Genomic DNA, 26,575 nt, shown 5'->3' on the forward strand with positions numbered 1-26,575 from the left:
AATGTAATTTGAAAATTCCTTGCAAGGGCAGATCCAGAAGCAAGCTACATCGTTTTGCAGCTCTGTATCGTTTTGAGCTTTGTCCGACTTTCAGATCGTGGAGATTAAGTACCTATCCACATTGTGTTTGGACTCATCAATTTTGAAATTTCATGTAGAACTCAAATATACCAAGAAAAATTTGTTTTAACTTAAAATAAAAAAAAGTTACAGATCGGCGGGACTGTGACAGTATAGGTAAACTTTTTATCAACGGCCAGCCTGGCGAGCGGGTCTGAAGGGTGAGTCGAGTTCCGAGAAGGTTCCTAATCCGCTGGGTATCATAGCCAAACAGACGGACTACACCTGATATTAAGTTTTACAGTATCATATTAATACTTTAAACTTAATTGGTTTTCAAACAAGAATAATCATTGTTTTATCTTAATTTTAGAAAAAATTATTTTAACCAATTTTCAATGCTTACACCATCAGGTTTATGAACAAGTTTTAAACCTTTAATATGGCTTTGTTTATAATAACTTTACATAAATTATTTGTATTTAATTAAGAACAGTGAAAGGACTAAAGGACAAGGATACAAGTATTACCCAAAACCACCAAAGATGTTTTTAAAAGACTGAAAATAGGTAAACCGTTCTGAATGGTAACTAACGACCACACACTTGATGATTGTTTTGGAAGTTCTTGGTTGAATTTGAGGCAATCAATTTATTTAAAGTCAATACAATTACACGCGCCGAGTCTTATTTTCTCAAGGTAAACAAAAGCCACGGATGAGAATCTAGGGCAAGTAAACCGTTGTTTAATTTTAAATTTCCAGGGAAATCTTTGTAAATAAAAATTGGAATCAAACTGAGCTTGATTACCAAAATCAAACAAACAGATTAAGTTGAAGACAACTATCTATTCAAAAGTTGTCTAAAGGTTGTTCGAAGACACAGGAATGGTAAACAAAATTATAATTATCTAAGAAAAGGAATCCTTAGAGATATACTATGCCAATTGAACTAATTTACTTGTTAATTAGGTTAGTTTAAAACTAATGTCAATGTGAAGAATCTGTTTGGATCTAATATAACACAATAACATCACATTGACCAATCTGAAGTGGCATGAACAAATTGGCGAATTTTTATTAATTTTTTTCAAAAAATCACAACAAAAAAAGTCCAAAAAATAATTGTATCCTCATAATATGCAATTACTACTATTATTACTTGGTAAGGTAGGAGGAATAATAATAACAATACGTCGTAATGTACAGCAGTAATGATTTTGGAAAATTAAATCGAATAAGTTATATTATTTTTTAGCCATCATTAAACATTTAGCAGTTAAGTAAAAATTCAGAAATATTCAATGTAAATGATTGATATGACCTATGGCATAATAAAATTGTGTATGGCAATATAGATATATTGTTGCAAGTCTTTCCTATGTAGATGAATTGAATTATTCTAGAGATAAGAGTAAAGATTGCTGTAAAACAATTGAGTAAGACTCCTATTAAATTAAACAAGTTGTGTTTAACCGAAAAAATTAAAATCGTAAATCTTGACATCTGTTACATTTGCCATAAGAATATTCTATAACAATAGATGAAGTGATTAGCAATATTTGTTTGGAATTTAACACACTCCAAATGAAACTGAAAAATAGTAATTATGAGTTAGAAATAGCTTTTCCTGGTGTTGCAAAATTATTGGTATTTTTATGCATTTCAAACATAGTTTTAGTATCTGATTTTTGTTTGTTTGTTGGTTGTATAAACATATTTGGTTTTGTATCTTTGAGATAAAAACTATGTTAAAGAAAACCTAATAATTTAGAAACCCTGTTTTGTAATACCAACATAAATACACAGGTAAACAAAAAACAAGCTGTTAAACTTGGATTATATTATGACATTTAATGTGATGTAAAAAAGTAGCACACAAATAACGTACTAAACTACAATGCAACAATTAACACAAACAAGAATAAATTAAGTATAAATTTAAAACTAATAACAAACAAAAACAATAAATACATACCATAAAAAATATACCAGAACAAGTTTAAAAACAGAGGTTAGGCACCTTACATTACATTAGAATTGCCTAAATTTTTGTAAACTTATTCAGTATAGGTTAACAAAAACTTTTATTTAACATGGATGGAAATCTAGCACACATGTCACCTTAATTACTAAATAAAATAGTTACGTAAGGCTAGAAATGTCACATATTAACATGTAATATCTGGAATATACGTATTTGGTAGTATGTAGTATATTAATTATCCTTTGTATATTACGCAACGTATTATAACCATGTTGTATATTGTTTAAATATGCAAGAAATAAATCATTTAAAAATAAAAACAATCATAATTCAATTTTAATTCATGACCAAAACAAAACAATCAACTTTAAACAAAATTATTTTAAAATGTCATTTTATACCTTTAAACAACATTAATAAAAACAAAAACATACAATTTAATACAGCAAATATATGAACAAGGTGCCCCCAAACTCCCTACTGACCTTTTAAGGAATGTATCTTTTCTGGACCAAAGACAAACTAAAATATTCCGTATAAATTCCCAAACTAAAACATTGCTCAACCGTCATTTTTTTACATAACTATTTTTTATTTCATAACAGCTATTTGTAGTTAATTGAAATTTGGTACATAGATAGATAACGCAAAGACCTATTTAGGAAAAAATATTATTTATACACTTTCAGTTTCTAAATGGCGGATATTTAAATCTTTTAAACTTAAATAACATTAAAACTACATAGATAAACAAAACTACTGTGGTTATGTTTTATCTTTTAAAATAGTCAATGGTTTTATTTAGAAAATTTTCACGATAGGCCTATCAAATTTAAGAAATCGGTTCATAAATAAGGGGGGGAAATATTGTTTAAGATACTGTGTTTTTAACAATATTTTGTCTCATTGGGAAAATAACAACTAAAAAAGGACAACAACTAAAACAGGCAAACGATTACAGTGATGCTAACCAATGACGGCAGGTACGATTTAATACTCGGTATTTTGAAATTATGAGTTTTCTCCCTTAGATTATGAACCAATTTTCTTTTCTTAGATATGGTACTGTTAGAATCATAATAAAATTGCCTAAATAAAACATTGCAACAGTAGTTTAATTTAAAAATGTAGTATTTATCTTATTTCATAAAAAATTTTTAAATAACCGCCATTTTAAAATAAAAATTTATAAAGATTTTTTTTTTTGTTTTTGTGTTGTCCAAATTTCAAATCAGTACAACCGAGAAAAACAAAACGACAGCTGTACAAAACGAGTGTTTGATATTTTCAACGAGATATTTTAGTTCGTTTTTGGTCTTGGATAATACCTGAAATGGTCAGTAGAAAGTTCAGGGACACCCTGTAGTGAAGGCTAAAATCAAATTACACAATTTTTTGGCAGTATGCTAAGTTTAATAAGGACTTGCAAACAAAAATCTAAATTAATAAACAACTGGAAACAATAACAATATCTAAAAACAAATTCGTTTATCAATTTTATAGTAGAAACCCTATTAAAAATCAAAATTTAAACAAATTAATAAAAGACAAGGAGATACTATGGATGGTATATACCCACATACCAAATTTTGTCAAAATCGGACCACAGGTGTGGTCTGTAGCTCTATACACATCCACACACAGACATCACTTCAAAAACCACTTTTTAAGACCATTCAAAACTCAAACATTTTGTCAAAAACAATACTTTCCCCATATTCTTACTATGTATAGAGGAGAAACTAAAAATAAAAATTTCTAAAACTATCTTTAACAAATATTAAATGTATACAATTTGTCAAACATTCAAAGTTGGTATACAAATTCAGAGTGTATCATGTTCTATACATCATTTTATAATAGGATCCACTTCTTACTTAAGATAATTTTTTTTATTTATTGATTTTGTTGTGACATTGTGAACATATTAAATAAAAATATCCACAGTTTGCAAATGAAAAAAAATCAAGAATAGTCAAATCACTCTTTTATCTTTTATTAAGTAAATGCTTGAGAGCAGGTTACTGGTATTTAAGTACAGTTGATTAAGTATGTTGACAGAATTAAAATAAATTACATTTTTAACATCAGGAAGAACAAAATATATATATGCAATATTATTATTTTATTTGTGACCATTTTACAGTATTTATATTTAAATTTTTAAATGGAAAGGGTTAAAAATATATAATGTAACAGACTTTCCTATATTTTCTCACAAAGGTCGAATGCTATAATCTACCAAGTTTTCTTTTACTAGTCTTGGGTGGGGCAGTTTCTTTATTTAAGTTACATGGGAAGCCGAGCTAGTGCCGTCCTATTTTTCGCCTTGCATTTACTGTCATAACCGTCAGGTAGGCCAGAGTGCCGTTTGACTCCCCAGAGCGTAAGAGTGATTCAGGGGAAGTGGGGTGTAGTGGGCAGGATGTAATGGAGATCGGGTACAGTTTCTTAACTCGGCTACCCTAATATCGATAAAAAATATTGATTCGATTAGTAAACATTTATTCAATTTTTTCATGATCAGGTAGTTTGGTTCGGTTAGATTAGGTTATAACAGTTTCATTTAACCCCTATAACAAATTTTGCTCATCCCCCCTGGTCGATCTTTCCACCCCCATACCGGCACCATGGAACTGGTCACTGCTACTTGGCTGGCACTCGCACTGCCATGCCTCAGGCTGTAAAATGACCCTTGACAAAGTTTTTAGGCAACTGGCACTCGGCCCTGAACTCAAGTTTTAGTTTTCTTTAAATGAGTTACACCGCAACCTGACAATGCTCTTTGTCCTTAATAAGATTATCAGTGCAGGTCATTCTTGTATATAGTAATGGCTCAACTCATTGTTTTATCCAAACAAAATGATTGCAAACCATCTATAACTAGTAACCCAATGCAATGGATAAATACAAATTTAACATTCATGCTACTTGCAAGATATCAAACAGAAACAAAACACTAACATAAACCAAAAATGGTTAAAGCAACAATCACAATATTCAAACATGTACTAGAATATCTATATTTGGTACTCTCAACTAGATATCACACTACTAATTGGTAAAAAAATATCATTACTAATTATGCTAATTAGTTTAATTTATAAATATGTGTCTCACATAGTTAAATGTGTTCAATAAATAATGCTCCTTAAGAGCACACACTAAAAATATACTTTGAGAACTAAAAATACACCAAGGTTGGATTCAATTCTAAATCACATCTTGTCAGATCTTAATACGTATATTAACCTGTAATTACCAAAATATATTTTTGGACTTGCCATATAAAAACAATGATTTTCAATGATTACGAATTCCAAAAGATACTTTTCAACTAATAAATTAAGCTAAAATTATCTTTTTCTAAAAAAAAATCCAAAACCACACATTTTTGGACCTACAAAATTGTTTAAAGTCACAATTTAATCATAAAAAAATAGTAGGTATGATAAATATTTTGTTTGCATTCTAAATAATTAGATCTCCAAGCACATATAAATAAACATCTCTATAGGTAATAAGCACATTTAAAATCAACCTACATTTCTCATTTTATGAGCAGCTAGATCAGTTTTAACTTTATAGGGCCTAAAAATAAAACATTCCGAAAACAGTGTTCGAGTAGTAGGAGTAATTCAATAGGACTAGGAAGTTACAAAACAAGCAATTACTACAAAAATACCACATAAAATAAATAACTACTATCACCATGTATTAACAAATTAAATATATTTCTAAAATATGTTTACTTATTTTTATTAAATAAATAAAATTCTTTGAGGTTGTACCACCTGCATTGGTAACTAAGGTTGTGTGTTGGTGGATAGGCCTACACTTAGTATCATTGTCTTGGCGTCTGCGAGGTCTTCGTCAGTGACGTTTTCTGTCTTACAGAACACTGACAGCACAGCTGTGGGTTCTCTGGTCCTGTACAGCCCAAGACCAAGTATTAAACAAAATATATACAAAATATTTTTAATATATACATAACTGCATGGACCCTCTATAAAATGACAAAAATTGGATGAAGGGAAAAAGGGTCTGCATCTACTATTTACAATAACAGGCTCCAAATAAAGTGAGTTAAACTCAACTCAAAAAATTTGTCTGGGATCGGCTTGCCTTCAAGACGTAAATGGGAACAATGAATGATTTGACACTTCTGAATGCCTAGTCACCCTGGTCGAGAATGAGGTTAGGGACTGACTGCCAACTTCTCAGAAGCAACAATGTTTGACCAGCTTTTCTGTTGAATTACACAAAGGAGATCCATATCATAAAATCATGGGCCAAGATAGAGTCTGTTTAACATTTACTTTCCACTCAAAATGGTTGCTCTGAACACCTTGTGGCTGGATAAGCGAACAAAAAGAGCTGGGACTTTTCATGGGTGGTTCAGAAAGTAAAAAGTAGTGTTCTTTTATAATGCGGCCCTATGTGTATAATGTCTAGATCAGGGGAACAACTGTCTGTCTAGTAGAACAGACTTTTCACCTGTTTGTTGAAAGCAAATTGAGTTAATACGAAAAACATTGGACGACTTGTAAGGAAGGAGTCACCAGCCTGTGCAACAGCTGATTGGTATACTAATCATCTGCTGCTTGGAACTTGACAGCCACTAACATCAACTAGAATCATATTAGTGTCTATTGGAAAAGATAGGATAGTAAAATAGAAAAATCCAGAACTAGCACTAGATCCTCTCAACAATTAGTACATATTAATGGTAATTCTTTATACTTACAGTTGAAATGGGAACGGATCTAACAAATCCCTGATTTTCTGGTAGGCTTCTATTTTAATCGCATTGGAGTCCCTCAGTTTTGTGTAAAAGTGTACTTTGGACACAGGATCATTGTGGCAGTCTAAGTCCAGGTAAAACTCGCCAATTCCAAATTCATAATTAGGACAACTATCTGCTAGTTTCTTGATTAATTCGGCTTTCTTTTCTTTGACACAACTCTAAAAGAACATACAGGAAATAAATTAAATAAAGAGATTTTAACAATAAAGGGTTTTTGTAATACTGACCACTTAAAAAATAAACATATTCTATAGCTTTGATTTGTTTTCTATCACTCTCAAATTCTCAGATTTGGTAAATGAACTTTTAGGTCAACAAATATCAAGAACCATTTTGTTTAGTCAAAAATATGTAATAATTATATTTCCAGTTTACATCAACAAGTCTTAGCAATAGCAAGCCTTACTATTGATGTGTCGTAATCACATGTTGGTGTAGTGTATTAATAGAATAACAAAATTAAACTAGGGTTGCTTTCAGAGAGGTGAAAGCCAGTTGAGCGGAACAAACGTGATTTGATATTTGTATAAGTAACTAAATGTAAAAAAGTCAATAGATGTATTAATGCTTGTTTTATTGATTATAAAATTATAATAATTCAAATTTGTTTTTACTACATCTTGTTATTCAGACACCTCTTCCAGAAGTGCACGATGGTAGTTTTGACCAGGAAAATATTACAGTAGTTGGAATCTGTTATTAACATCCAAAAAGGGCATTAAAGTATAAAAAAGAGAAAGGAAATTTAACATTCAAATTCAACTGTAGCCTACAACAAAAACATTGGTCTTCATTTTTCACCCTTACAAATTGGTTAAAGTATTTAAGTATAAGAAAACAGTAACTATTTAAAAAACGAGTATTAAAGTATAACATCAGGAGGGGAAATTTGACATTTAAATTCAACTGTGCAACATAAACATTGGTCTTCATTTCAACCCTTGCAATCGGTTAAACTCAGCTTTCTTTGCTGAAAATAATTTATTATTGTTAATACCAAGTATTCTTGATTTGATTGTAATGTAACTGGAATGTAGGTCTTCTACCATTATTGGAACGATTTAGAGACGGCATTTTAATACTGGCCTTAATAAAAATATTGACATTGGATACAGAAGATTTTGATGAAAAAGCTGGCTATAAATTTAACATGGGGATGGAATGTCTAGTTGTATTGATAGTCAAAGATAAAACATAGGCCTACGAAAAATGTAGGGCTATTTCAACGCAAGACTCAAATGTAAAACACTTTTAAAAGACTAAAATGAACTGAATTATCAATCATGTATTTCAATGTGTAAAAACTGCAAAAAGACTAATTTATTGAAAAATAAAATAAGATGGCTGAAATGTAGGCCTAAACATAAGTAATTTAAGTAAACATCGCACTCAGCTGATTTAAGTGAAAACAGAATAATAATAAGAAGGGAAGACATGCCTTAAATATACAATGTAGATAATATAATTAGAAATTAGTAGCCTACTTCTGGGGACAGGCCTAGAAAATTATCCGTGGTTAAAAGTGTGTACTTCTATAAGCACAGGTAATTGATTATTTACTTATTATTACGGTTGTAACTGGACGTATGTATGGCAACGTGGCTTGGCAATCAAATAACAGTATTTATACGGGATAGGCTACTGTTATCAACATTTGAAATTACTGAATTGTTACGAAATTACTGTTTCACAAAATGCAGATTCCATTTTCAGCCGAGCCATTAAAATGAGGATTTGCCGAACAATTATTAATATTACAGAATAGCATTTAATGATGTACAACTTTTCACATTTCATAAATTATATTTTAGTTTTGCTATGGGCAAAGGTCCAAATCCAAATGTTCTTTTCTTTTGGTTTTTATGTAGTAATTTGCTAGAATCATATAAAGTCAATGCTAGAATACAGTAGATAATTTGTTAAGACCATATGCAAACATTTTTGAAATCGTTTCCCCGTTTAACCAACTATTCCAAAAGATAAAAATTATATTGTTTGCATTGAAGTTGATCCCAAAGAGCTTCGCTCGCTTCGCTCGCTCCGCTCAATAATTAGCCAAAATAAAAGTTGTTATTAAATTAGAACAGGAGGACTAAGACAAAAATTTAGAAAAAAAATTTAAAGTTTAACAACTTTTTTAAAATAATACAAAGAAATAACAGCTAACTAAATGATCAATCTCTAAAACAGTATGTCAACTTATTTCTGTTGGTTTGCTACTGCAATAGAGTAGAGAGTCGATTATACAGTATATAACAATTGGGGATTGGGGGGTTCGGATATCTAATTTATTCCGATAATCGGTGAATGACAGTAAAAATTAGATACATGATTTAACATTGACTGATAAGATTAAAATATATTTTTACAGGTTTACATGTCTTTTATTGGTTTTGATTCTCTCCTGCAACGTTTCAGATGATCACGCTTTGGAAAACCGACGCTCTACTGTAAATGTTTATAATACCGTTAAAATAACTTTAACAAAAAATAATAGAGAAAGGTTGAAAATAATGCTTTTGGCTATTGGTTGAACGAAATGGGAAACGCTGCAGCAGCTGATCGTAGTCGTAGTATCTTTAAGTTTTGCTAACTTATTTTCAAAATGAGTGCGGCAAAATTAAGTAAATGCAGCAATTAGTTACTTTGTGATCAGTGCAAGGCAGCCCACTTTGTCTGGTAACTGCATTTTAACCCAAAATTAAAATTTTAATTTTAAACAGTATTCATTATAACACTATTACAGGCATTTAATTTGTGTTATATATTAAATGTATAGCTACGCTACATTGTATTTTGTTAGGAGATTGCAGTCTCTTGATTTATTTAACAACAAAACTCAATCAGCACATACAGATTGAGTTGTTGTACTTGATAAATATATTATTCCTACAGTTACCAGACAAAGCGGGCTGCCTTGCACTGATCACAAAGTAACTAATTGCTGCATTTACTTACTTTTGCCGCACTCATTTTGAAAATAAGTTAGCAAAACTTAAAGATACTACGACTACGATCAGCTGGTGCAGCGTTTCCCATTTCGTTCAACGCTTGGATTTGACATAGCCTAAAAACGAGTTGTATACCGTTTGAAAGACTAATTATTTATATGCTTTATAGTAGCTGTAGGAAAAATTAATCTGTAACGAAAATGCAAAGTGCCTGACCTATAAACATTTCTCTCATGTGCAGCAAAGTTCCACTTTGCACACTAGATACACAAATAACTATTTCCTCACTAAGATGGATTATACCATGGTAGCTGATGAAAAAAAAAGAATATCCAGTTTTATCAGTTGCATATGTGTGTAAAGAAAAAAAATAGTCTTATTTATACCAGCTCACTCCATATATGAATCAATTCAACTACTTTTGGTATAATCAGCTGTAGCTTGACTTTTAACTTGGCAATGTGATGTAAAGATCAAGCTATAGTTCGGCCGCTTAGAAAGCGACCTCCTCCAGCATTGGTTTAGCATTAGCGCGCAGGTCGTTTTCTAAGCGGCCGAACTATAGTTGTTAATCTAAGTTCAAAGACACTAACTTGTAAAAATTGGACAGACCTGTCTCTCTTTCACAGTTCCACCTTGAATTTGAATGTTGATTTTCTCAACAAATTTGTAGAGTTTTCTCTGAAAAATCCTTTTAAAAGTTGTTTGAGCTGAACTCAACTTTGGATCTCTGGTGTAGAGAATGTCAAAGAAAAGGTGATCAGTCATTTCACATAAAGACTCTGGCCTTTTGTGCGCATCCTTCAGGAGTATTCTGTAAAAACACAAAGATGATCAACAAAATTTAAATTTTAGGACATTTAGTAATATTTTTACAATCATGTTTGACAAAATTTACTAAACATTACAGTTGTAAAATACCCTTTAAAAAATTATGATAGTTTTAAGCAGGACACAGCAGTAATTAATCATGGGATTTAGTTGTATGATCCTGACTTGAGAAAAAGCTGACGCTCATATACCGTTTGAAATAGGTGGTTGGGTAGACCAATGAATTCTTCGTCAAAGTCTTTTTTTGAACGTTTGGTGGAATTACTTAGCCCACTAATAACAAAGACGGATACCAACTGCAGGTTACCTCTAAGAAAAACATAACAATAACACATCCAAGTACATAACCACTAGAAACACTGAAGCCTATACGAAATAAGCTTTTTGGATTTCATACAACCCAGTTGTAAGAAACCTGTGAAATTACAATTTTATCCAACGCAGTGTGCACAGCCCCGTGTTAAACTAATCTATCTGTTAAGTTTGCTAAAACCGGTTTCTTGAAACGGGTTTCTCCAATGTGCATAAGTCGCCACCAGTGACAGCAGCGTACCAATACTTTGGTGTAGTCGATATCAGATGATCAGTGAGAGTTTTGGGGTAGGTCATTATTCTGTTTGTAATAATGTTGATAGGTTTGTGGGTCTATTATTGGGAGTTAACAATTAACTTTTGTTCAATGTATCTATCATGAATAAATTGTTTTGTAAATAGTTTCTTTAATTAGTTCTTGCAAATATTTTTTTTTTAATTTATATTATGCATTAAATTTCCTAAGAACCTGAATGTTTTAAATCAATGCGGTGGTCCAACAGATGATTATTGTTGGACAGCTACTTACTCTGAATTGTTGATCTTGTAGCCTGCTTCACCAGCTGCAACAAATCCATCGACAGTCCTGAAAATATACCTTAGTTAGTTAGTTAGATATAGATACTTCATTTTTAATAGATATTTAACATAAAATCAGATTTGACAACCAATAGAAAAACCGTGAAACAAATTTGGCCAACTAAGTTCAAGAAACGTAAATATAACCACAAAATGGAAATAGTTGGTTTTAAAATTACCTTAGACTAAGATTTAGTTTATGGCACAGATGAAGACAAATTGTATAATGAAAACTATAAATATACTATCGAGTTTATACATAGAAAAATGCTAAGTACAGTAAGACAAATTTTCATCCCTGTCGAATACACTAAAAATCTGTGTGAAACTTGCCCAAACTCCTAGCAAACTCCAGGAAGGCTTAAAAAACCCCAAGAGTAAAAAAAAAACTCTTTGGACAAATGCTAGATTTATAAATGTGTCAAATTAACCGGGTTGTGCAGATTTTCTACGTCTGATAACTTATTGCCATTCACTTCCGTTAACTAGCAATGGACTTAAATTGGAGTTGACAACCCAGGCATTGGACCACAGAAATCTAATCAAGGACATTATTCATTTAGCCTATTATTATCATTTATTTTATTATCACCTAACAGTTGCATTAATTTTTCCTCACATCCTAATCGGTCACTAACCTAATCTTCCTCTAAGGGTAGGAGCGAGCTGGTCTATTAGAGCATGGGACTTCGGTCCGAAAGATCCTGGGTTCAAATCCCGCCAAATCACCAGATTTTATCTAAGTGATAATTCCGCAACCCCTAGGTCTAGCCTGAAGTAATGTGAAAAACAATCCCGGGCTTGTGCCTAACGTCCTGGGACAACAAAAAAATCTTCACCTAGGGGTAGTGGAGTGGATAGAATAGTAATGAGGGGAACAAAGAACACAGGTGCTAGTGTTGCTCAGCAGTGACTGAAACTTTTTGGAAACTTTAATTTACGTACTTACGTACAAACTAGGGGTCTGCGGGTCAGACTTTTTTGGTTCGGGTCGGGTCGGGTCGGGCCGATAATTTTGGTCCTCGGGTTTCGGGCCAAAATCGGGTCGGGCCAAAAATTATTAATTACCGGATTTTTTTTCTTTTTTTAACTCCTATCTGTGTTTATAATATTACTTGAAAATAACATATGGAAAAAGATTGTATTTATGTATATTATTTCATGTTCATAACTTATTTACAGCTTAGGAGTTGCCTCAACTGCAAGAAAGAAGAAAATAATTTTTTTTATCAAGCCATTCTTTCCCATTTTCATATCTGTTGAAATATCTAAACAGCTATATTACAACAAGTTTGTAATGGAACTTAATATAAATGGATCATAAACAAATCAATTAACCTTATCACAAGTTTAGGGCCTGTGGACTGGCTTCAAGACTGCAAGCAAGAAGAAAATAAAAATTCTCATGTTTCCACCATGCAATGTGAATCATTCATTCCCTGCCTCCTAACCTCTTAAGTACAAAAACCTCACACTTACAATAGCATTATGAGTATATCATCATAAATAAAGAATTATGTATTATTGGCATTAGTAGGCCTACAGCTTTACATAGGAATTATTTTTTATAGGGCCTAAAATAGTAATAGACTAAGCAACATGACAAGTGGAGAACTCATTGAAGAAAAGATATTGTGTAAACTAATTTACTATAAAACTCTAAAACAATAAATAACACACATACATTGTTTATGGTATAGTTATAGTAAAGACTGTAAAAATTGCATATCATGTCATACACAGTTATCGATACACAGTTATAGGCACTGTCACGATTGTGACAGAAATTATATTTTATTTTCATATGTTATAAGGAAATAGAATTGAATGTTAATACAAATCCTGGAAAACTAGAAGAAACCGGTTTTCTTAGTTATAGGTATTGCAAGAGATTAAAATCCTAAAACAACTGATTTTAGCTAATAAATGAAAAGAATTAAAAATGCATAAACTCAAGTCAAACAATATCACAATTATTAGGTACCCGAAAAGGAACTCTTAATATATAGAAAATTATATTAAATTAAGAGAAAAGAAAGTTAAATGCTAATTTGGCAACATAAGCAGACAGCAGGGACATTATAGTGCCCTAATTAGCAACACAACTCAATGTTTTTATACTGTAAGTCAATGTTTTTGAAACTGTAGGGTCTTTTTTTCGGAAGGAAGGGTAGTAGAATGTAAACAAAAAACCATGAATCACTCTCACAGCCGGGGGCCGGGGACACTCAAGGTTACAGACCCTCCCCCACCCCTCCCCTCCCATCTTACACAACCCGAGCCAGGCCCGGGGACAATCAAGGTCATAGACCCTCCCCCTCCCCCGCCACTATTACACCACCCGGTTGTTCCAATTGCTGACAAAATACAAGTAACAAAACAAGGAAGTAGAGACAAAAAGATATATTTTCTTTATTCAAAAATATAAAACTGTTACAGATAATTTCCAAAGAAATTAATTCATGGTAGTTTGTGTCTTGTAAATATTGTATTGGATCTTAGAAATATCTTTTTTAAAACTCAATCTAACTTAAGAAAAAAATAATTTTACTGATGAAAACTTTCATAAAATTATAAAATATTTAGGCCTAACCTCTTTGTAGACTTGTTGATACCTACTTGATACTTAAAAAAAAAAATTGTGACCATAAAATGCCGAACCAGACGATCAGAAGTGTTGTTTTGTTTTGTTACTGAATGACAAAAAGGACAATAGGAAAATAAAAGAACAAGATACAGATCTGTACACTATATCAGATATTTCTTTTGTTTATAATTTATTATGTAAATAAAATACTAAAATATAATTTAAACTAGGTATGGAATAAACAATAAATAATTTAACTGGTACTCTGGATAAATAGTCTTTCTTTTGACTTCGTTTTCTTTGCACTGTTGCGTACGGCTTTTGTTTTGTCAGTTCAGTAGCCGACTGGCTCTGGCTAGTGACAGTAAGGCAATAATTGCTCTGTTGTGTCTTTGTTCTTAAACGTGAGCAAACTTAATATTTAATTATAATTTTAACATTTTAATTCCTCTGTAATAATGTATATAAGAGTGTTTCTTTGAAAATTACTTATTATAACTTTAAAAATAGCCTAATAATTATTTTTTTTGGCCCGACCCGATCTTGGCCCGAACAAATCTCTGACTTGACCCGGTCTCTCGGGCCTTCCGCTGGCCCGACCCGACCCGAAAAAATCGGGGACCCGCAGACCCCTAGTACAAACCCACATACCCCTACAGTTAAGGCTGAAGTGATCCCAATGATACTTACATGAGTTCAACGTTGAGAACTACCCGGTGTTTGTACGCAGTGTGATGGAGGGCCGAGCGTGTTCGGAACATGTCGTATAGGTTCATTATCTCTTTATCTCTGAACGCAATGTGTGTTCTACCATCGCTGGGAAGTGTCACCTACAATCATTATTAACTGATCACTATTGATGGCTAAGAATTATCATGGACATTTAGCTTTTTAACTGACCAGACATCAAACCTACACACCTTTACTTTTATTAAACGTAAAGTCTAGTCTGAAAACTCGGCAGAGGGTGAACTTTTGAATCACACTATCTTTGCTGATCTGTTCTGGGCAATCGCAAAAGCTCAGCTCAAACTACATTTGCTAATTTAGAGCTCCATCCTGTGAGCTTGCAGGATCGTCTTTTTTGTCACATTTCGACAAAATTTGATCATTCCTGCTGGAGTTAGCGTGCTAACGGACATATATTTAATATGAATTTGAACGGCTGTTATTTTGGCCTCCTTGACACATCAAAACAAAAAGTAAATCGGTATCGAGTCCAGGTCTTACCATGAGACCTATAGTAATAGGTTATACCCTATGCATAACCATCAGTAAAATAAAAATCAATATGTTTTGTCTATTTTAAAAGGTTTGAAATGTATCTCACAATTATTTACAACTATAACCTGCAGTTAAAACAAAACAAATCGCAAACAACCAATATTTATTGAAGCATATACAAACGGAACAACAAACTAACCAGAAGTGTAAAGCAATCTTGTATTGGTTGATGTGTAATCGGTTTTTATTGGGTGACCACATTTTTCTACCTCCTTCAGCTGCCTTTGGTGTGAACCACAGCCAGTTTTATTGAAATATGATTCTATAAAAAAAAGGGATTTCCATTCGAAGCTGGCATTTTTTATGCAATCTCGGCCATCTTGTTACGAGGCGCTCGGCATTCTCATTACTAGACGCTTGGCACTCAAGCAATGTCTCTGAGCGAGACGCGACAGCACACAAAGGGTTAAAGGATCGGTTGACAGAAAACTAAAATATAACTACACCAACTTTTTGAGCTTACTAAATTTTTTTTAGAGAACAATGTTTTGATTTAGATGAGCTAGAGATAAAATATTTCCATCCACCGTAACATATTTAATGAGCTAAAACCAATAGACAAATAAATAATAAATTTACTTACAACAGTGCAGAACTCCAGCAGCCTACGGTAGTTGAAGGTGATGCTAAGATTGAGATGAAGTCCGTCTCTCAAAAAGTAGTCCCACTTGTCCACATCGATTCCCGTCTCTCTGTTAGACACTATCTAGCACAAGTCATGGGTCAGATTTCACTTAAGATTCTAGAGACAGCAAAGATAAAGCTGTTAACTAAAAACTGTTGATAAACTAAAACTGACATACAACAACAGTAGAACCCCTCTTGTTTGGATGGGCTTACTGCTTGGTTAAGATTTTGATAGTCTAGATTGCCACACGCGTATGAAGACAGAATAAAATACCCAGAACTCACACTGAGCCATAAAAAATTGTGCGCTTGAATCTGCTAGTCTAAACCAGAATCTAGGTGCGCTGCTATCGCTGGGTAAAGAAAGACTAGGCCAGATGTGGTAGCAGTAGGAGAGAAGACTGACATCACTAAACCATTCCTATCAGCTGACCATAAAAGTGACATGTATAGGCTACTTAAAAATAACAAAGACACCGTTGCTCCTACATTCCAGTATAGCCACTAGCAAATTAAAAACGCCATGTTTTGTTTTTTTGCTCTGACTTTATTAATATGCAGGAATAATTTTTACACAGTTTATTCTACAAAAATACAGTTAATAACATAAACGGCAATCCAAGGGAGAGGGTATAGAGGAGACCCTTAAATTTATGGGAATTGCACTTAACCCACACTTTCACACTTATGTCCAATCTGCTAACCACTAAGTAATACACACAACTTATTTTTTTTATATATATATTCAGAAAATATTTCATATGTTTCAAAATTACAACTCACTTGATACAAAAAGTTGTCCTCAGGTCCAAGAAGAGGAGGATTACCATCTGGGGGACCCCCCATGATCAACTCCTTGATGATTCTTCGTTCAAGCTGTTTGAGGCCATGATCAGAAAATATCCCAACCAGATCATTTGATTCTACCAGTGAATCAAACATCGCCACTGAGGCTTCTTCATGCTGATACAAAAAAAATGTAGTAAATAACAAACCAATCTAATAAAGATACATTATTAAAACTGTTAACCAACCTCTAGGATTATAAAGAAAATGCTAAATGAATTTGATATTAATATGGTACAGGTAAAGAGAAATAATGTTGAACTTTAATAGTCGTCTATGTGAGAATCTGTGTTTGGATCCACAGGTTCAGTTTGTTGATAGACAAAGGTGGAATGACCGTTGAAAACGTAATTTCTTTGTACTCAGAGTATTTCCTTTTGAAAATAAATTTAGCTAAACGGCCAATCAGGTTGTATTTTATATTCTGATAGTCGCCTGTTCCAAATACCAGCTCTTCGGCAAAATATTATTCCATTTTCCAACTAGTTAGTAGTTGGAAAATGGAATAATATTTTGACAACAGAAACAATCAACGATAATATGAGGAAAATTGAAGTTGACCCATACTTGGCTCAGAGTTACTCATCTCCATTCATACTTGGCTTAAAATACCTACTATGTATAGTCGCCATTGCAATGAAAATTATTAAGTAAAAGTACCCAATTTTTAAAATTTTATTTAGTACCAACAACTATTTTTTTTAAGTCTAAAATGATCATTATGAGAACGATTGCGGCACTTTACAAACCTACCTTCCAGGGGTCGCCCCACCGTTGGGTGACTTGTTCCCACGTGTGAGAGAACGGTCCATGGCCCAGGTCATGACACAAGGCAGCCAACTGAACACACAGTGTCAACCTTTGTCTCTCCTCTGCTGTCCTACTCCTGTGCTCTCTCTCCAGCAACTTCTCCACCATCTGACCAGCTAGGTAGCAGGTGCTGCAACATCACATTCATCATCATTGTTTTAGTGTGGCAAATTGCTGTCAAACTACACACTGCTTACACCCAACTGTAATCGTTGTTAATTTTTTAGGATTACATCTGTTTTGGAGGCAATAGGCTACTTTGACTGTCTACAACTCTCTTACACTTCCTTTGCATTGCGATAATTTATTGAAATAAAACACAAAAAGATTTGTATCATTTACATTATATACTTACACACATAAAAGCTTGAACAAAAAGTGTTTTTAGTAGTTTTTCTTCAGAAGAATAACAAGGGGATATTTAATTTAGACTTTTTGGATATTTTTCTGTAACTGATAGGCATACAACAATGCTTTGTACTAAATTGTTTGATTTTATAAGCTCTACAATCTAGTTTGGAAATAAATTTTATGTTTTGGTTGTAAAAATGAGAAAACCAATTTTTACTCTCTGAAACCGTTCATACCACCTAATTACCATGTAGTTCGAGCATGGTGGTTCACGAACTTGTTCAAATAAATTTAGGTACTGTTAACACATTTATACCAAATTTGATCAGATTTGGATGATATTTATTCAAGTTGTTGCCTTAACTAACATATATTTTGAGCGGATGATGTTTTTGGTCCCTGGGGACATCAACACGAAAAAAGTAAATTGGTCCCGGGGCAAGGTCTTACTATGAGACTTACAGTACGGTAATAGCTTACTAAATGGAGAATTTGCTATGTTAAGGAACAACCATTTAATTCATGCTAATAAATTTAAAGCACTACTTTATAGCTTAAGAAATATTAAAAATGCAAAGAAAATCTACTACAATACGATATTGGTGGGGTCCAATGTTAATTTGTTAGTAGAGTTTCATAGGAAGACTTAGCGAGGCAGGGGTACACACCCAAGTGAATGTTCGTAGCGGCAATTACTAGCACCGGGGAACACATAGTTGGCAGGTCCCAGCTGTTTGATGTTGCGTAGACGCTGGAACTGCGGAGTGTCAACCACTCGCACCAGCAGTGGGTGTAGAGTGATGTGACCATGCACACTGTCGTTGAACACTTTGTAACCTACAACACAACATAGTACAGTACATCCTCTTACCTTTGTCTCTTCTCCTCAAGGAAATCCCAATTATTCAATTTTCATACAGAAGAGATTCGATTATTCTACCTAAGCCAATGGCAAAATCGTATAAATGGAAAGGTCAGATAATGCGGAAAATTATGCAAATCATTGTTAAAGTGATGACGATTATAACCAACAACCATTTCTGAATGTTCAATTAATTGCATAGTACGCAAAGTATTTGATTTTATGAACAGTGACCATATTGTACTAGAATGTACTGGCAGACCTTGAAGTGAAAGAAAATAAGAAATGTATTATCGGTAGGTACTTATGTTTAGCCCTTTCCACTTGTATCTTAAAGGCCCACCCTAGGTTTAATCTATTATGCCAGATCATTAAGCCTACCAGTATTTTAACTTCAAATTACACTTAATAAAAAATTAATAAAAAGAAAAAATGTTTCATAATTTTTTTAAGCCGAAATTTGTGTTACGAGTGGGAAACGGCCGATGTCGGCTCACAACCAACAAGAGAGTGGTAAGGGTTAAACTTATGTATATGTGTACATATGTTTATAGGAGATTTATTTTGACAAGTATCATGAATAGATACAAAAGGTAATTGTTTAACAAAATAAAAAGAATGTTAGTTTACCTGTTGCTTCCATAGCACTGGAGCAAACCTCCCGGAGATCTCCTGAAACAAAGTGTAATATTGAGTAACAAATAAATTACTAAATCTAAATTAAATGCAAAAATATAGGAAGGAGGAGATGTTTTGGGTCAAAAGCCAACTGTTTCTTCAGTCGAGATAATTTGTTTAAAGCCCACCTTCAAATCAACAACATCATGATTACCGGACAAGGGCTACAACCAATCAACTACTCTGCTATATTATCTGGCGATGAGCTTAAATTTATGGCGCTACTAATGATGTATAATTTAAAAACAAAGCTAACAACAAAACAAATCAGAAGAAAAACTACTTCCTGTTTACACGAGTCCAATTGGCGAGCAGGTTACTTGCTTCAGGGTCTTGAAATATATTAGTGGCAGTAAAAAAAAAAAATTTGGTTATGAATTTCAACAATCAAAATCAAACAAAAAACAAGTAATTACTAAAATCACAACCAGACAATCTTTAAACAATTTAGATTATGTTAGAGCATTATTACAGTTACAAATTTAAAACTTCTTCAAGTAAAATCTAGAATTATATCACCTTAAATTACCTGAAATTACTCTGTTCTCCTATATGTGATAAGATGTCACTGAGTGATTACAAAGATACCCTGGAAGTGACAGTGTTGAGAAGTCACAACACAGTAATGATGTGTCAGCTTCCTTGTTACCACCATAACAACAACAGGAAGCAATTCTTAGCTTTGTTGTTTATAATAGTAGGTCAAGGTCATTTCGGTAAACCAACTGCAGGAATGTACTTAGCCAGAAAGTATTCCAATGACAAAACATGTAAAAATTAGGTCTAATTCAAAACAAATGATATTTATCAAAATTTATTTCCAGTAATAAGTTTATTTTAAAGGATTATAAATACTGTAGAAGACATTTACTGCATAATATACCTAGGTAAAACACGATCAAATCTCTAGTTAACTGATTAGTAAAGCAGCTTATCTTACGAACCACATTGAAGTTGTTAAAGTAATAGAAAATGTTCACAATAAGCCTACAAACAAAAACTAGAGTTTAGCAAACTTTTACACAACACTCTAATACAGACAGCCATGTTTGTCATCTGAAGTGTAAGAGAAAAAAATTAAAATCTGAACAATCAATTTAATTCAGAAAAATTAATTTATGAAGTTAAACTTAAGTAGAGTAGCAACAACTATGTCGTAACAGTGGTAGAGAACTTTGACTAATTGTACATATGGAAATAGCAAAAATATTTGAACATAGAAGAACCTAAAGACAACCCACAGACTAATTTTACAGTTTTACAAGTTGTTAGAACAAAATGCAATTGCAACTAAAACATGAGAAACAAGCACAAATAAGAGTTGTGGTAAAGCACAATTAAGAGTTGTGGTAAAATGTGTGATTCTGTTTAAGTTTAGGCCTACAATACAAATTATTAAAAATGTCAAAAAGATGGTACAATATTATTTTTTTATATAAACTACAACTAATGAAACAAATGTTGGATCTTTCTACCTGGGTCCATGAGTGAATGTGCCAAATGAGATGTAGGCCTAGTGTTAGTACTGTAGGTCTATATAACAAGCCAAAAACTGATAGGTATTGAGCAAATAGTGTCGTGTGCATGAACCGTGGAATTATGTGGGCGCTGGTGATAATCATGTCACAGGAAATGCATGGGTCTTCTAGACACTATTGATAAAACCTAGTCCTTATATTTTGGTGAAATAGTTTTACTACCGTACCTTGTAAAAGTTAAAATGAGTTTTTTAGGTACTTCTTTATATTATTTCAAAAGTTTTAGAAATAAAACTTGTATTTTAAATTGAAATCAAAATACAAGTAGTATTAAAAAAAGAATAATAACCAAACTGGATTCTATTTCTCCATTTTATCTTTATTTTTTCTAGGCCACTGATCTACTTCTATGTGAAAATTCAGTAAATTTGTAGCAAAACCCTTAATTTTTATTAGAGCAGCAAAACTGATTTAGATTCTTACATCTTTATCTTCTTGTTTATTTTTATAGCGCAAAATGTAAATATATGTCAAGAAGTATTGTAGCCTATGATGTCATTACATGATATTTACATGTATATACTAAAAGAACCAACAAAGTACCTATGTTAATCAATAATGTATTTTGTATCTAGGCCTAACTGAAATTGCATTAGGTATAGCATTATTAAAAACATTTCATAAATAACAGGTTAAACAACAAACATTATCGACTTTCGAGATAATCTACAATCTATAGTTTATATGAACACGTACACAGTCTCTAAAAACTTCAGACACTTAAATGACTTAATTCTTTCCAAATTTACATTATCAAAGCTATTGTTGCAGTCTATTTATAAACAGCACAACTGCAAACTAATTTGCACACTTGCACATACTTACAATGTATTGAAAGTACAAAATGTCTCAAAAGTATTAAAACAAAGTGATAATCTAGAACTGCAAAAAGATGCACAAGCAGTGAGAAGCAAACAAGCTCAAAGTTGTGTGAGGAATGTTGGGATGCAATAATAAGCTGGCAAAGAGCCAAACTTTCACAACTACTGTACTAAGCTTTATTTATTACATGCAGCTTTCCTTGTCAGCAAAACCTGAATACAGGCTTGCTCATTACTGTATATATAATTACTGAATTATTACTGCAATAATTTAGAAGCATTAGAGATTCCACATCTCACAATCAAGTGAGGGTAGAATTACTACATGTAAATGGAGTTGGGGAGTTGTGAAGTAGGCCTACCTATGAATTTGAATTAGATAGATTTTGTAAATTAACACTGATTCCTGTGAATTATTTTTTTTTTGTGTTTTAAGAACAAACTTTTGAATAACTTGGAAAGAATTACAGGTAGAGTCCCCAAATTTGTACCACAGTTTATTTGGTATTCAAAGTAGGCCCTAACCTACTTCTGTGCATGACAAATTGTATAGCTTGATGCATTTAATAAATAGATAAACTATAAAATAAAATGTGAAAGTGGTCATAGATTTGTTTTTTGTTGAACAATTTTACTTCCCATGCACAAAACTTAGAAAATTTGATTAGGTTTAAAGGGGAAAACAGTTGAAATTGGTTAACTGACACAATTATTCAAAATGTAGACCTATAGGCCTAATAAATTATCATTCAATCATTGAGGTGGGACAAATAGAGCGAAGGATGAGTTTAGAATGGGGTGAGATGATCTATATAGGTAGCTTTTTTACTGACTAAAATCAGCTGTTTTATTACCTAGGATAATTCATCTAAGGCCCAATGATCAGGAACAGTATGAATGAAGTGTCAAAAGTTCACAGTTGTTATTTAATATTAGTCATCTTGAACTGTACAATGCTATCTTTAGTACTACATCAAACAAAATGGAATGTCCGTTGAAATTAAAAAATAAATAAATAAATAAAAAAAAAAATAAAAAAAAACAGCTGGGTCTAGTTTTGAGCTATACTAAAATACTACTGACTTTTCTCAGGGTCGATCCCACAACTTTTTTGATTGTTAGGCAAGCACTATAACCACTCAGCTACAAATTTAGCTATTACACTTAGCTACATGTTTTTGTACCCATATAAAAACATGTAGGCCTATAGGCCTACGGTATTCTTAAAGTCTTATACCTAAACAAACATAAATAAAAACACTAGCCGTGGGCCCATCCTACACAAAGGGGGTTTGCCAGTAAATAGGTAGGCCTACTGTATTTTTAATTTAATTTAGAACAGTTTTAATCAAACGCTCTCCACTGTGTTTACGATGCAATAACTTGTTTAAATATAAACCTGTGACCTGTCATAATTCTAACTCCAAACAACCGTTTTTTCTATTTGATAATTTTTTTAATTAGGTAGCCTACCTAATTGTTAATAATAATTTTAAAAGTACTAATATTGTTATTTAGTAGGTAGGTATTATGTTACTGTCTTGTTAATTTTTGCACGTGTTCATCCTTGTAATTTAGGCCTAGTAAGTTATGTTGCACAATTTACCTACGGTACCCTACATCATCTAAGTTGGGTACATATTTTACTCGGCCGTATTTTCCTGCAAAACGGCCAGCAATAGATTTTATAAGTCTCGTGCACTACTTATTGCTGCATTTACCCCCCCCCCCTTCCAACTTAGTCTCCAGGTACATGATAATGATACTGTTGTTTCCGTTTTTAATGTGTCCTCTATCAGGTGACACTATCAGTAATAACCTACTCGTCCGTATATCTCCGCAAAACAACCAGCAATAGCTTTTATAAGGTGCGCACACGACTTAATGCTGAGTTATTGTCAGGTTCACACAAATTGAGTATGGGAAAGTAAGAAATGCAGATCAGCTACTAAGATGCTTTGTGGGGTACAGTTTCTTAACTGGGCTATGCTAATATCAATTGAAACTAACTTATCGCATTGAAAATATTGATTAATAATCGATAAGTTATTTTTAACCCTCCCAGTGTTATTTGACGAAAATTCGACAAGCAGCACACTTTGTGTAGTGTTACTTGTCGATTTTTCGACACGCAGACATCGTTTACGGCGAAGGCTGTATGACTGACTGAATCGGACTGAACTGGATCGAGTTAGGTATCGTTCTTTCTGTAATATTCTAAGCTTTCTTCAGAGGTCTGTCTCAGCGCTGTACGTTCTCTGAGCCGATCGTAATTGTAGCAGACAGCTGACGTGCGTGTATTTGTAAACAGCTAGGTTACCCTGGACCGATGACTGATGTGTTTTATTACGTTTATCATTGTTTTAGTGTTAAAAATCAAAAGTAGTGATATACGTGTTGCATTATAAGAAGATTTAAGTGGTTTTGAAGTGCTGGTTGATGATCCTGAAGAAGTAGGTAGTGATATTGATGTAAATTATCAGCCAGATTCCTAGCTATGGTTAGGCTATGCATTCTTAGCTAAACGCTATGTACTGAAATCTGTTTTTTGCCCATAACTTATTTATTTGCAAATCTACTTCCTTATATTATTATATATTTGTAATCCTCATAAAATTTAGAACAAAGTGGCTATTTTCAAATATTTATAGGCCTATAATTTATACAATTTCATTGAGCGCAAACTTATTTTTTTTTTGAAAATTTTCAAAATTAGGGTGAAGTGGGGTAAGAGTAACCGGGGGGCTAGTGTAACCACGGCTTATCACTCAACTAATAAGATAATTTTATGACCTAAATACTATCATATCTTGTTATTTGGACCTTCCTTTGTTATATTTAGCCTTAAGAATGCATATAAAATATATGCAAGTAATAGTTTTAGAATGTTTAAAAAAGGCTTACATTTCCACTCCATCGGCAAGTGCCGACCTCAAACTTTGACAATTTTTCATACTCACATTTTTAATGTAAATTTGACAGTTTTTGGTTTACAAACTAATTTTTGCATGTAGAATCTGAATATAATTTCAGATCTGTGCTATTTCCTATTGTTTAGATTTTACAAGCGTGGTTACACTTACCCCTGAAATTTTGCAGTCGGGGCAAGTGGCTTTTTGGATTCGGGGCAAGTGTAACCAGGGTGTAACTCATATAATATTCAGTAGGCCTATTTTTTTTTACCTAAAAATTTTTTTTTTGAAAAAATGTTCCTTATGTTTTATATATAATATTGAAGCCCATGATTTTCCAAACAAAATGGTAGGTATATAGAACATTAGAATTAACATTGTTTTAAGCTTCTCAGATCCGTTTTAATAAAACCTTGCAAATGCGCCAAAAATAGGTGGACATTAAGGCCTAAACTACAGACACTTGGAGGGTTCCTATAGGCTACTTATATATTATGAAATTAAACTATCATAACCTAACCTAACCAACCAAACTTGCAGATAGTGAAAAAATCGCATGAAGGTATTACCTACTTATCGAATCAATAGTTTCAATCGATATTAGCATAGCCTAGCCCAGTTAAGAAACTGTACCCACTTTAGGTGCTGTAATCAGTGCAAGAAAGTCAATTTTGTCAAGTAACTGTAGGATAAATTATTGTAAAAAATATATTGTAATAGGCCTAAGTTAGGCTGCCAAAAAAATCATACCTAGGCTATCATTAACTTAGGCTATGTTTTAAGCAACCTTAGCCTAGATAGGCTTATATATGTAGGCCTAATATAAGTTTAGATTGCAGAAGGAATCCTTCTCAAAACGGCTGATCTAGGCTACGAAATTATAGGAGAAAATACAATATTTTAGAACTAGATAACCACCCTACTCTTCTTGTCTTGTGCCTTGACATGGGCACATGGGCATACTTAGGCCTATCTTCAACTAGGCCCTAACTTCACACATCGAAATAGGCAAACATAGAAAACTTGATTTCCTTACCATTACGACAGCCATTATTGATGTTCATTTCTTCACCAGTTTAATAAAATACTAAGGTCACAGTAAAACAGCATAAAATACTAGTTTTAATTAATAACAAAGTCTTGATTTAAATTTGGCATAACCAAACCATACACTCCCATACTAACCGAACCGAACCCCGAACCCGAACCGAGGAGAAGAGAACCAGAACCAGAAGAGAACCTTCATTCTTCAAGTCAACAGAAACAGCAACACTCCACTCAACCAACAGACAGACGACAGACTGAGTTAGTGAGTTGAGTGAGACCGAGACCACAGAAAACATCTGAGACGAGACTGAGACTGAACGACAGAAAGACTGAACTGAACTGAGAAGAGAAAACGAGAAAAGAGAAGGAGACCGAGCAACCGAGCAACCCACTGAGCTATGGCATAGACTAACCAACACAAGTTAAATAATTAATAAATAAATAAATTAATAATTAATTTAAAATTAATAATTAATAATTGTTACTAAGGGAGTATGTTTTATCTATGGCTATGGCTATAAATAGCTCAGTGGAGCGACCGAGCTGAGGCTGAGTCCGGTCCGGTCCTCCTGAATCCCGAGTGGAGTGGAGCTGGACTGGAACTTGAACAATCTGAATCTATTGATACGGTTTGTTGGTTTTGGCATAGATAAAACCACTGAGCTATAATTCTAACTGGAGGTAGCA

General features: G+C 32.9%; 1 protein-coding gene across 1 annotated transcript; it reads right to left on the reverse strand.

Moving 5' to 3' along the window:
- Positions 1-3,259: 3,259 nt before the first annotated feature.
- LOC129004182 (deoxynucleoside triphosphate triphosphohydrolase SAMHD1-like) lies at positions 3,260-26,024 on the reverse strand. Its single transcript, XM_054432643.1, has 11 exons — positions 25,878-26,024; positions 19,523-19,564; positions 18,699-18,867; positions 17,623-17,809; positions 16,807-16,986; positions 15,980-16,102; positions 14,803-14,942; positions 11,476-11,532; positions 10,416-10,617; positions 6,793-7,010; positions 3,260-5,975 (listed from the first exon to the last, which is right to left on the reverse strand). The coding sequence occupies exons 1-11, from the start codon at positions 25,903-25,905 to the stop codon at positions 5,852-5,854; spliced, it is 1,470 nt and encodes a 489-aa protein (XP_054288618.1). The 5' UTR covers positions 25,906-26,024; the 3' UTR covers positions 3,260-5,851.
- Positions 26,025-26,575: the final 551 nt, after the last annotated feature.

Source organism: Macrosteles quadrilineatus, unplaced genomic scaffold (genome assembly GCF_028750875.1).
Source record: "Macrosteles quadrilineatus isolate MER2022 unplaced genomic scaffold, UCM_ALF_1.0 Scaffold_9__3_contigs__length_116548681, whole genome shotgun sequence".
NCBI classification, from domain to species: domain Eukaryota; kingdom Metazoa; phylum Arthropoda; class Insecta; order Hemiptera; family Cicadellidae; genus Macrosteles; species Macrosteles quadrilineatus.

What these genes read in the sequence shown, in the direction of transcription:
- LOC129004182 (XM_054432643.1), bottom strand. Translation starts at nt 25,905, where the DNA reads ATGAACATCAATAATGGCTGTCGTAATG. An exon ending in CAGTGCTATGGAAGCAACAG is followed by an intron (nt 18,868 to 19,522) that starts GTAAACTAACAT and finishes GTTGTGTTGTAG; the next exon opens with GTTACAAAGTGTTCAACGAC. An exon ending in GAACTGTGAAAGAGAGACAG is followed by an intron (nt 7,011 to 10,415) that starts GTCTGTCCAATT and finishes ATGTTCTTTTAG; the next exon opens with AGTTGTGTCAAAGAAAAGAA.